An 11,641-nucleotide genomic window follows, 5' to 3' on the forward strand; every position below is an offset into this window, starting at 1 on the left:
AGAACTGCTGGCTAGGAGCCAGACTGATGGCGTTATGCCTCAGATATCGACAACACACCAATGTTGGGACATTTCTGTTGGGGCCAGGAAGGTCCCCCCCCCCCCTTGCACAAGTCCACTCACTCACCTCCACGACGAGGATGCGTAGAGCCGCCGTGCTCCGCGTGGGGTCCTCGTTGGACTTGAGCATGATCATGCAGGCGCCCACGATGGAGAAGATGGAGTAGAGGTAGGCGCCCGTCTGAGCCACGAAGAGCAGGAACATGTCGAGGGGCAGGGGGTGAAACGGCACTGCAACGGGGAATGACCAATGAGTGTGGCCGAAGGCCGGGGGGAGGGGGAGGGGGCCGATGTAGCGACGCCTTACCACGGTCGACGCCGAGCCGGCGCATGCTGTACGCGGCCGTGGTCACGGCCAGGATGACGGCCACGTGCAGGCCGCCCTCCACGTAGGAGACGAGCATGTGCGCAGCGCGCTGGTAGCCGTCCGCCTCGCCCAGCGCGAAGAACAGCACCAGCGACATGATGGTGGCCACGGCCAGCACGATGCCCAGGAACATGCCGCGCTGCGAGTGCGTCAGGTCGACGGACAGGTGCAGCGCCGTGCGCCTCGGCAGTGTGCCCGTCCCCCCGGTCCCGGTGCCTATAGGGTCACATAATTGACAGATAATTAAAGAAGTTCGGACGTCATGAGGGGGAGGAAAGGGGGGGGGGGTAGCGGTTAAACTACCAATCAGGTGTTTGACAGTTGTTTGCTTTGCCATGGTTCAGTGAGCTCCGACACGAGGTTGTGGAGGCTAGTCAATGGATGATGGAAGCTGTCCGAGTGCGGTGTGGTCGGGGTCCGATGCAGCGAACAAGTACACAGCTCTGACAGCACAGCAGGGAGCAGGGCCCCGGCTGGCAGGCAGTCAGCCGCTGATAGCGCCTGCAATGCGCTGGGTAGGCCAACCCGCCAAGCAGCCGCGCGAAGCTGGCGGCCCGCCCCCACCACCTCAGGGGTTTGTCGGTCAACCGGAAAGGTTTCGGCGGCGCCCAACACCCGATGATGGTGTATAGCGAGATGACGAAAACATTTTGCGTTCGGCGATGCGTACCGGAGATCGTGGAGGGCGCGTGTTGTGGGCTCCTGGCCGCCGGGCCGCCGCTGGGCGAGTCGAGGTCGTCGTCCGTCGCATCGCCGTTCTCGGTCTGGTCCACCACGCGGGAGTTGCGGCTGCCGGTGCTCAGGTCCACCCGACTGCCCATCCTGCTGGCGCTGCTCTCGTCCTCGGACTTCCCCGCCTGGTGTCCATTAAATTGCAGGCAAATTACATGGATGTACGATATCGAATTTATACTGAGACCACGCTAGGAAAGAGCCTGGCTTATGGAAGCAGTTCTTAACTACTGCCTCCTCCTGCTCGGGTACTCGCCCACCCTGTCGCATGGACCCCCGGAAGCAGGTAGGCGAGCCACCGCTGCAGCAACACTAGCTCCACCGGGCTCTTTCCTAGCGTGGTCGCACTATAGTTATTGCACCCGCGGTGATCATCGTTTTGCCACGCCACTCTTTATAGTCAAATCACTCCTATTTGGACATACGTGTTTCCACATTTCGAAGAGAATCACAGCGCAGATGAGAGAGTACTCAATCGTGCAGGGGAAAAGGATGGGACCGGAGCTAAGCAGAAGGTTTCCAATCACGTCCTGTTCAGTGGACTCGATGACGGACTCGCACGCAGGATGAGGAGTAGACCTCGTCGAATTGTAGTCGGGACTGGATAAGTTTCCTCTCAGCCCACCCAGCTCATCTGCCATGTCAGGCCATTACATATTATTGGGAGGGTCAATTTATGGCAATTCCATTCTTCATTTTGAACCATGATTTTTGTAATGTATATTTCCTTGTATTACTTACCGTGGTCCGCAAGAACGTGCCCGCCCGTGCCGAGCTCGGCGATTTCGTGACGGGTCTCCTCCACAACAACGCTGAGCCACTCACAGACGTTGGTTGCTATCATGTGGGCCAAACCGATCCGAGAGATGCTAGGATGACGCCGGATTTCAGCAGCCTGGAAAGTAGGAAACATGTTAGCTTCCACCTACGGCATGTTGTAGATATGAACAAAGTAGCGACAGTTTAAATTTCGGGACAATGCCGCGCCTCCCGCGCCATATCGTCGAACCACTTTCACCAACCAATGAAAAGTAATACTCATGATTTTTAGAACTCTTATTTCCTGTAAATCTACTTTCCAAAAACGAAAAATAAAAGGCATTTTCGAAGTTAGTATTATACATGTTTTACTCTAAATCACCAGTTATTAAATGTAAATTCCAAAATTTGAGGAGGCTTTGGAGTTGGCAACGCAAAACGATCTGGGTAGTCTTTTGTTTTTTCTTATTTTGTTTGTTTTGTTTTTGTGTTTTGTTTTCTTCCACACTCCAACCTTAACCTGCCACCGGCATCAGACGGTGCCTGCAGCTTTCGGCCTACAGCGCGAGGATTTCGCGTCAATTTTGTCAGACAGGTGAAAATTTATCAGCATCATTTTCATTTCAATGGTTTTAGATGGGTTGGAGAAGGAGACACTTTGCTTTATTACGGTTTCCTCATGGTTTCCTGACTGTTGATTCCATGTCATATCAGTTGCTAGGCCATAGATCCAGATTGGATGTGTGTTTTTTTAAGGCTTTTGTCCGGTTATTCGTTATGCCAACATATTGAACGCGTTTCTTATGATGGCCTTACTTTTAAATTATCTGTATACTGTCAGCTAACTACTGGTTTATTTTTTGTCTATTTTAACAGGAGATGAAAAATGGCATCCCGAAGAGCAGCCCAACAATCTAATTTAGATCGCTACCATTGCTTATTTACTTGGTACAGGGGTTTTGATAGAGTTGACTCAAAATGGATGATTGACACTCTAGAAGACAAGCTATTAACCAGTGACTGTGAATGGCAGTCTATAATTTATCGTCTTGTATTGGCCTTTGAAAATTATCATTTCCATCAATATTCTGTGGCTAGAGATCATTTAGTAGAATGCGAAAACATTTTGTCTGACTCAGAATGTATTGCCACTTCACCATTGGTGAAACGTAATGAGGAATCTATCAAACATGTGCTTTATTCAACATGGCTACACATCATTGCCAAGGACCATTCCTATGATACATTTGAAGATTACCTCAAAGAAATCAAACTTTACAAATCTATGGGTGCCAGACAAAGAGCTGGAGTAAATGCTATTCATGCTGCCTGTCTACTGGAATATGGTTTGAAGGCAACCAAAAAGTCATTGGATGTTATCCTTGAAGCCATCAAAAACAATGAGCATGAGGGCCACTGGCACTACCTTAAAGGACAAATCCTACGATATGAAAGACTTTCTACCTGTCAATCCTCTCCGGTACTTCCTAAGGAACAGCAAAGTTTTGAAATGGCCCATTTTTATGATGAGCATGTGCCATCACACTGCATAGGGCTTGCAGCTTGTCTTCATGACTCAGTTAAAAATGTGAAGGGCCCTTCTGAAGTGAGAGACAAAGCAACAGGACTTTATAAGTAAGTCTATTTTATAAATTCTATTTTATAAGGGGTAAGTTTTACTGTAGACATTTAAGTTTTAATTACTACCTTTTTTCCCCTTTCAGAACTGCTTTAGAGAATTGGCCTAATTCTGCATATGTCAACTTAATGTGTGCATCTGGACTTTTGGCTTATTCCTACCCTGTCAGAGAGACTCGCTTGGCTGACAAGTGTATTGACAAAGCTCTGAAACTTGCCCCTCAGAGCTCACATGTTAATCTAGTAGCCGGAGTGTTTTTTAAGTATCCCAATCATAATAATGTTGCCGCAAATCGCAATTTCAACATTGCAAAGAAAAGATATTCCAGCATAGTAGAGAAAATCCAAAAAGAGTATGTTCATATGTTAAAGATTTTCTTCTTCCAATAAAATTATGATTGTATTGATACTAATGTATTTGTCATGTTGCAGAGAGTTTGAAAACTATCGAATTATTTTGGATAAAGCAATTACTGATCCTCCTCAACTACCTCATGTGCCTGCTCCTGCTCCTGCTCCCGTGGCAAATGAGAGAGTTAATGTCTTTGATGAAGATGTATTATCTGTCTATGAGCAGTTAAACCAATTTGCTGATGAAGATAACTATGTGATTAATTATGTATTTTAAAGTATATTTCTTTAAATATGCTGCAGTTTTTAGTGCCTATATACTTTAAAAATGTGATAAATCGAGTTGAATTAACTCTTGAGTGAATTTTGACTGTAAAACAAAATAGTTTTGTTTTCTTTTTCATGAATAAATCTGAATTTTGACATTCAAATGAAAAAAAATATTTTACTCTCTGTAATTATAAATCTGAATTTTCAAAATAAAACAAAAAACTTTTGTTCACTGTTTGTATGAATCTTGTACTTGATCTTGCTCTTAATTTCATGTAACTGATCTTGCCTCAACTTTGTTTTAAAATATAAAACCATTCTTTTTTCTCAAAAAAATATAAAAAATGCTTACCTTGTTATGGAAGAGCATGAAGTGCACTTGACCAAGTGTGAGAATTGCGCGACATGCTGGGAGTAGTATTTTTATTTGTTGTCCAGTTTGGTCACAGGGGTAATTTTGGTACTTCACCACTCCATGTGCCACCTCCAGACAACAATAAATCATGCTACCAATCCCGAATGCTGCCAGTAGAAAGAGACAATTGTCATCTAGAACACCTCAAGAAAGTTTATACTCTAGTTTTGTGATTTCTCTACATACCACTCATGGCTAGTCTCAGATACACACTGCCGTACCTCACCGTCTCAACAGCTCGAGTCTGTTTCAGCAATTTCAGCCGATACCGCATTCCGCGATTACCTTGACGTGGCATAGCATCACAAAATTATAAAACTTCTGAAGATGAGATAAACCAACTAATGGTATCACAAATGTGCCAAGTTTGCCTTGCATCTGCAACCAGCGCAGCTTTACCTCTCTTTCTCTTAACCGTCACTTTGCTCCTGTGACGCCAGGCTGACACGATGTACAAGTACATCATGAAGAGCAAGCTGACCAGGTACAGGTATAAGTAGAACGCCTAAGGAAACGACATCATTATTTTAATTTTTGACGTGTTGCGTAGTCGTCGTACTCTCATTTATCTCAGGACCCTACTCTCACCTCAAAAGATTGCGGTGTATCAAACGTGAGGACCCCGCAGACGGGCAGGGCCAATCCCATCAGCACGACTATCTTAACGTACTGGACGGAGATGACAGTGACGATCATGAGGCTGAAATGGGTGTCAAAAGATTTCTCGTCGAGTTTGAGACGGGCCCGACGCCTGGGGGGGTAGGCACCGGGCCGGGCCGCAGAGCACTTGTGTGTCCCCGATGCCTACCCCCACGGCGCTCCAGCATGCTGACTCAAGCCGCCCAGTTTAGTTCATAGGCTCAAAGCAAAGGTGCCCAGTGGTGCCCAGCTAGAGCAGACCGTTCGCCCATTTCCATTGCGCTCGTCGGCTCAAACAAATACGCCACTAGCTGCCGTGGTTGCGACTGAATACGTCTGAAGCCTTTGACAGGGAAGTCCTTTGAGCTCCCGCTTTGTTCTTCCGCGGCTCCCCTTTTGTTATCGAGAGAAAAAATTTTTTCAGTGAGTGAGCCAGACACGCCTAAAACGTGGAACGTGCTTTGCGCCGAAGGGGAAACACACCAGGCCGCCAGGAGGCGTGGTGGGATAGGCACCGCAACGAGCGCGTTACCCGCGTCATCATATCGGTGTTTCACCCAGAAGACCGTTTAGTCCATATAACCAAATTCAAAACCGACGAAATTTTAGCTCTTGGGACTAAAATTTTATTCGTGGTGATGAAATAATTTGGTCTAGATGACTTAATTTGATTGGTGCGACTATATTTAGTTAAAAATAGGGTTACTAAATTTTAGTCGGTTTTAGGAACTAAATTTTGGTTCTTACAACCCTGATTTAGTTGTATCAACTAAATGGTTCTCTGGGTGTTGATTTGAGAACCTTGAGCGTCCTGGACTTGCGCCGTGCGGCGCAGGGTGGCCCAGCCGAGCCGGTCCGATTACCTTTTCAACGGGTGATCAAGGAGCGCGTGGGCCAGGCCACCATGCCTACGCCCTGCGCCTTTGCGCGCCCCGTGTTTTCGCATTCCGCGCGCGATGCTGCAGACGAGCATGACCTGCTGACGGCGGCAAAGGCGCGGGAACGATTTGCTGGTCGACGGACACTGCGAGGCAAAACCGGCTGCCCCCCCCCCTCCGCACACAGACCATAGGGCAGGAACCGTGACTCACCCCTTGCATCCGCCTTCGCCGCTGGCAGTGTCTTCCGGAGGTCCCGGCCCGCTGCCGTCTTGGAACTGGCCGCCGCCGTGGTCACCGTCACCGTCATCGTTGTCCTCGTCGTCGACGTCGTCGTCGTCGTCGTCCTGGAGGTCGTCGCGGATCTCGACGGAGGGCTTCCCTGCGAGAGCGCTGGACGGTAGTGTTTAGAGGCCCAGCCGTTCTCGTCCAATAACGCCGCGCCACCGCCCGTCGCCCACCCCAGTCTCCTCACCTCCACTGCTGCAGCGCGAGGTGCGCCGTGGCCAGCGCGTCCGACGGCGTCGTCCTGAGCGCCGAGTCCCTGCCGTCGCGGCGCCGCGCCGTCAGCACGAGCGCGCCCGCGCCCGGGCTGCCCCCGCGCGCGCCGCGCACCAGCACGTCCACGTCCACGTTGACGTCTCCCGGCATGCTCACCTCGGACGCTAAACACATGGCGAAAAGAAACGATAGCAGAAGAGTTATAGAAGTACGGAAAACTAAATTCGAGCTGATGTTGACTTCTGGATGGCTTCGCTCTGCTCAGTCCACCGGAAGACCGTTCTTTTAAATAACCCGTGTATTTGGAAACTGAAGCCCGCAGGCCCGCAGGAGTGCAGCGGTCGCTGTAATCTATTCATGGGAGTAGTATCCCCGTCTGAACACGGCGGCCCACGCCTGGGGCGCCTGGAGCCTGGAACACCTCGCCTGTGAATAACGAGCTGTTGGCTGGTCGGCCTGCCTCGCAGGCGCAGGAGCCCTGCCCGGTAGTTCGGCCAGTTCCTGGCCTCCGGGACGAGGAGGGGAAGAGGGGGGTGAGGGGTAGGAACAAACAAACAGACGTGGTTGTGTTAGTCGTGATGGAAGTGGCTCGGACCCGACACGGGAGGTCATTAGCCGAGTACCTCGCCCACACCGCACCGACCTCTAGGGCCCACGCGAAAAAAAAGTTAGTTTCCCCAACCGAAACAGTAGCAGAAACCAGTATTTGGTTGTGTCAACTAACATTTCGTAGCGAGAACGAGGCCGTTGCAAGAGGAACTAACCCTTGGTTTGCCCACGGAAGGAACGCGTTCGCTCTCCCGACAACGACGTCGTTTCCCCGACTAAATGTTGGTTTCTGGAGCTGACACCAGTTAGTTGTCCGAAAATCAACTAACGCTTCGTCGGGGAAACTAATCTTTTTTTCCGTGCAGGGCCGGGACGGGCGGGGCCGAGGCGGCCTCAATGAGATGGTGCGCTTAGCCACGCCTCATTCTAACTATCAGAATGTACGCTCTGCAGGGATCATGCAGTATATGTCGCTTCCCAAGGAAAACGATGTCCATTTTTCTCAAATTCTTCAGTTATGTCACGGAAGCTTGGCGCCTGCAATGCGCAGGGTAGGCCACCCCGCATCACATGCATGCACTGCAGACAAGATGTGTTGTCTACCTAACAGGCGCTCTGAGAGCTTGCACAGGCTGAACTTGGCAGTTTCGTTAGAGGCCATTCACGTATTACGTCACACTTTTTAGCGGGGTAGGCGAATCTGTGACCAGTTGTGACAACGGGGGTAGAGAGGGTCACACCGTCACTCACTCCGCGCCTTTCCGAATCACTATTTTTGAACGAGGCGCGCCATCTGGGTAGTCAATATGAGAAAATGTGACGTCTTAGAGGAGAGGGGGGTGAGTCAAAATTGTGACTTACCGTGACAATAGGGCCGTGGGGTAAAAAAAATCTTGGACCTGAAAAACCTGACGTAAATTGTGAACGGCCCCTTACGACCAATGGCAGACGTACTTTCCGGATGATCCCCGATGGGATTGGTGGGGGGAAGGGTAGGATTATCCTGGGCTCAGAAGTAGGTTCAGGACCACCATTGGAATTAGGGACCCATGCTATTTGTACTCCCCCCCCCCCCCTCTCCACTCCGGGGCGAAATTTTCATGAGTTTCCTGAGAAGACGCAAGGTGCGTTTGAGTTTGCCTACCTAAGGAGCCATGGCCCCTAACGGGCAGAGCGAGAAAGGCAAACCGCGGCAAACCCGTCCGCACCTGCGTCTTTCCTGAATCACCCGGTACTGTAAGCTCTAATGGTGGCCTGGAACTTATTCTTCGGTGACCATGATATCCCTCCTCTCGACGGTTAACATTGCAGATCTTATCGAGCTCGCTACTGATCTATATCAGCGGCGCGGCTCGCGGGCCCTCGACTCGTCTGCCCGCGACCCATTCGCACGTGTCGGCCCGCCACGGGAAGCGCGGCGTAGCAGCCCGGCGGCGCTGTCGGGCCGCGCGAGGAGAACCCGGTTACCGCAGGAGTCCACACACGATTCCAGACAAGTAGTGAGAAGCCTGCTCCCTCCCGGCCAACTGCAGATCCGACCGGCCGGCGATAGCTTTGATGTGCAGTAATAGTGAGCGTGCGATGATCAAATAAGCGTCAGAGTTTGGCGAACAGCCGCACCGCGAGTCCAGGGCCGTGATGGGGCGGCGCTCGACCGCTCCATGATAGCCTAAAACCGGGGTCCGCCGCGGTCGCGGCGGTGGCAGGGACCAATGACTGTAGTTACGCTCCCATGCGCAGCCGTCGAGGACCCACACGCAGGCTCAACCTCAAATCACGAGGCGTCGACAACCGACTAGCAGCATGGCAGTGGGTCTTGATCGTTTATTTCGTTTTCGCATCCGCATTGTCATGCCCCCAAAGCCAAGTTCGTGGTCGCTGGTCGACTCGTGGGAATGAGCGTTCTGTACCATCATCCATATAATACTAACATTTAAAAAACCTCGCGAACCAAAGCTGTGCAATTAAAAAGGAAATACTTCGCAAAAAAAAAAGCTTTGCTATGAGAAGCATTTTCTGTGTTTTACATTAAAAATTGAATTATTTGTATTACAGATGTACCAAATGCTTTGCAGCCTACAAACTATAATTCGCTTGTAAGGATTTAACAGTGCTCTGCCCTTTGCTTTGATTTTTCCTATTGGTCTCATGAGATCAAAGAGCCGTCGACTCACTCCATCCCAGAGCCGACGCGGGAACTTTGTAAATCCGGTACACATACTGCTTGCTTGTTCATTCTGACTTAAGATGGATTCATTGACGTCAACGCCCAATGTAGTTAAAATCTCACTATTATTTTTTATTTTTTTTGGTGGAAACTTTTTCATGATTCATGGTTTGCTTGCGATGAGGAGGGCGTGACAGTCCGTCACACAGCTGGATCCACACGCCTGCGTGACGGCGCCGGGCCGCGGGCCGCGGGCCGCAGCCGGGCCAGGCCACTCACCTGTGTCGGGCGTCAGCAGGTGTGCGAGGGAGGCGTGCGGACCCGGGGCGGGAGCGGAGTGCATCGGCTGGGCGGCAGCGTCGGGACGCCCTGCGGCAGCCTCGGGACGCCCTGTCACGGCGGCGGCGGCGTCGGCGATGGTCGTCGACGGGCCGTTGGGCGCCGACGCCGCTGCTGCTCTTGCGGTGAAATCCAGGTTTGGGAAGTGCTGCCGGCGCGGCCGTTTGGGGCACTCCCTCGAGGCGCTGAGGTGCTGTGTGCTTAGCAGGACTCGGGGAGGTGCGGACGAACTCACCGGCGCGGCGGCTGGCGCAGTCCCGGCGCGAGTGGTCGCGGGCGCGAGTGTGCGATGAGAGGCTCAGCTCGCTGTGGCTAGCGAGCCGGGCGGGGCGGCGGGGCGGCGCCGGGCGCAGCGCAGCTCCACAGCTGAGCGGAGCAGGAGGGCAGGGAGCGCGGCAGCAGCGCGGCCCGCGTCGCCCTCCTCTCCGCCTCATCTCTGCTCCTCCTGCTCCAGGAACTGGTCTCTACTACCCGGGCCACGCGTTCCCCCGCGCTGCCCCACGCTGCCCCGCGCTGCCCCGCGCTGCCCCGCGCTGCCCCGCGCTGCCCCGCGCTGCGGCTCGCGTGTGCGCTATGAGCATTGGGACACAGAGTGGGGGCGGGGCGAAGCGGGCACAAAACCGCGCGGCACGGGGCACGGCGCTAACGGATTCCAGTCCCCTCCCAATGTCAAGGACGCCTCTTGCGCCTCACGACCAGCCCGACCAATATCTCTGCAACTCTGCAACTCCCAACGCGAGGCCATATCATTTACCGAAATGCAAAATGAAGCGTATTTATTTCTGTGTTTGTAGTGGTGCCGTTTCTTTCCGCTACTCTAGGGAATTCGACAGTGAACAGTGTTCGCCCTGCCTTTGCTGCGTGGAAATGGGGGAGGAGCAGGGGCAAGGGTGCTTCCCCTTTTCTCTGTGCGATTGGTGTTGCGGGGGGGGGGGGAGGGGAACGTTGAAGTGAGCGGGCAGCGGCGCAGACCACATGGCCCCCCGCCCCGGTCCGGCTCGGCCCACTCGTCTCGCTTGCGCCTAGGTCGTTAGGCCACGAAACATACACCGGGGCCTTGTGGGCTGACGGCGCGTAGAGGCGCAGCACGGACTGCACCACACAGACCCGTCCCTGCCGTGGGGCTGTCAAAATAAGATACGGTTTGGCCGACCGACCGACCGACCGACCGACCGACCGACCGTCAACCTTGGAACGACCAGGACGACTGAAATATCGTGTTCGGGGGTTTTCTCGCACGCTGAGTCCAAATCTGGTAGTGCCGATGTCGTCCAGGCCCCCGGGGACGTCATTGGGGACCTCCCGAGCAAACGCCGATGACCCCTTCCCACCCTTCCCACGACAAATACGATTCGGCTCCAAACGTCGTGTACCCCCGGCTGGTGCATATTTCTTAAAAGGCACCAAATATAATTATTATTAATAGCAAATCGCCCCATAATAGTTTATTATCCAGGTCATTTCATTCTTGTCACATGGCACTTCCCTGGCGTTGCCGCCTGGAGCCACACAACGATGCACGGGACGGGAAGCGAAGCATCCCCAAAGGATCACATCCTGGACAAGCGAGGCGGGATAGCCTACCCCAGGAAAGAATCACATCCCGCGACCACGATATGTCGGTGAGTATGCCGTAATTATTGCTCTCCCTCTTTGCCGTGCCGCGTCCCCTACCCCTCTCCTCCTCCCCACCCCCCCACCGCGCATTTCCCGCGCCTTTATGGAAACGTAAACAGCCAGGTGTCACGATCGGCGTTTCTGCCAAATACCGATAATACCTACTCATATAATTATTGATCATAAGATTTTAACCAGAATTTTAGAATGGACATCGCCGCTTTTCGTTATTAATCGCAAGGTATAGTGCTTACTTGTTTCCGGTCCGGAATATTGAATTGTTCCATTCCGGTTATTGTTAGGAGGTTATGCTCCTGTGGCTCAATTTTCACACGCACAATTAAGTTGTAAGTTATTTT

General features: G+C 52.2%; 2 protein-coding genes across 3 annotated transcripts in view; one reads left to right on the top strand and one right to left on the bottom strand.

Moving 5' to 3' along the window:
• LOC113211053 (proton channel OtopLc) overlaps positions 1-10,079 on the bottom strand; it is an 11,035-nt gene extending 956 nt beyond the window's left edge. The window contains exons 1-12 of one of the 2 annotated variants that reach the window (XM_026429301.2): positions 9,606-10,079; positions 6,585-6,774; positions 6,323-6,502; positions 5,181-5,292; positions 4,992-5,097; positions 4,779-4,877; positions 4,530-4,699; positions 1,901-2,054; positions 1,585-1,793; positions 1,098-1,284; positions 368-643; positions 128-291 (exon numbers count right to left, since the gene is read on the bottom strand). In XM_026429301.2, coding sequence (XP_026285086.2) covers positions 128-291; positions 368-643; positions 1,098-1,284; positions 1,585-1,793; positions 1,901-2,054; positions 4,530-4,699; positions 4,779-4,877; positions 4,992-5,097; positions 5,181-5,292; positions 6,323-6,502; positions 6,585-6,774; positions 9,606-9,669 — 1,911 coding nt within the window. In that variant the 5' untranslated portion in view covers positions 9,670-10,079. Of the gene's footprint in view, positions 1-127; positions 292-367; positions 644-1,097; positions 1,285-1,584; positions 1,794-1,900; positions 2,055-4,529; positions 4,700-4,778; positions 4,878-4,991; positions 5,098-5,180; positions 5,293-6,322; positions 6,503-6,584; positions 6,775-9,605 lie in introns of those variants that run through there. The other variant, XM_052268271.1, reaches the window with a different exon arrangement.
• LOC113211006 (uncharacterized) lies at positions 2,383-4,409 on the top strand. The gene is made up of 4 exons (XM_026429244.2): positions 2,383-2,513; positions 2,795-3,553; positions 3,643-3,909; positions 3,989-4,409. Exons 2-4 carry the CDS (start codon positions 2,805-2,807, stop codon positions 4,182-4,184), a joined length of 1,212 nt encoding a protein of 403 aa, XP_026285029.1. The 5' UTR covers positions 2,383-2,513; positions 2,795-2,804; the 3' UTR covers positions 4,185-4,409.
• Positions 10,080-11,641: the final 1,562 nt, after the last annotated feature.

This window comes from Frankliniella occidentalis, unplaced genomic scaffold (assembly GCF_000697945.3).
Source record: "Frankliniella occidentalis isolate FOCC.00 unplaced genomic scaffold, Focc_3.1 Scaffold66, whole genome shotgun sequence".
NCBI classification, from domain to species: Eukaryota; Metazoa; Arthropoda; class Insecta; order Thysanoptera; family Thripidae; genus Frankliniella; species Frankliniella occidentalis.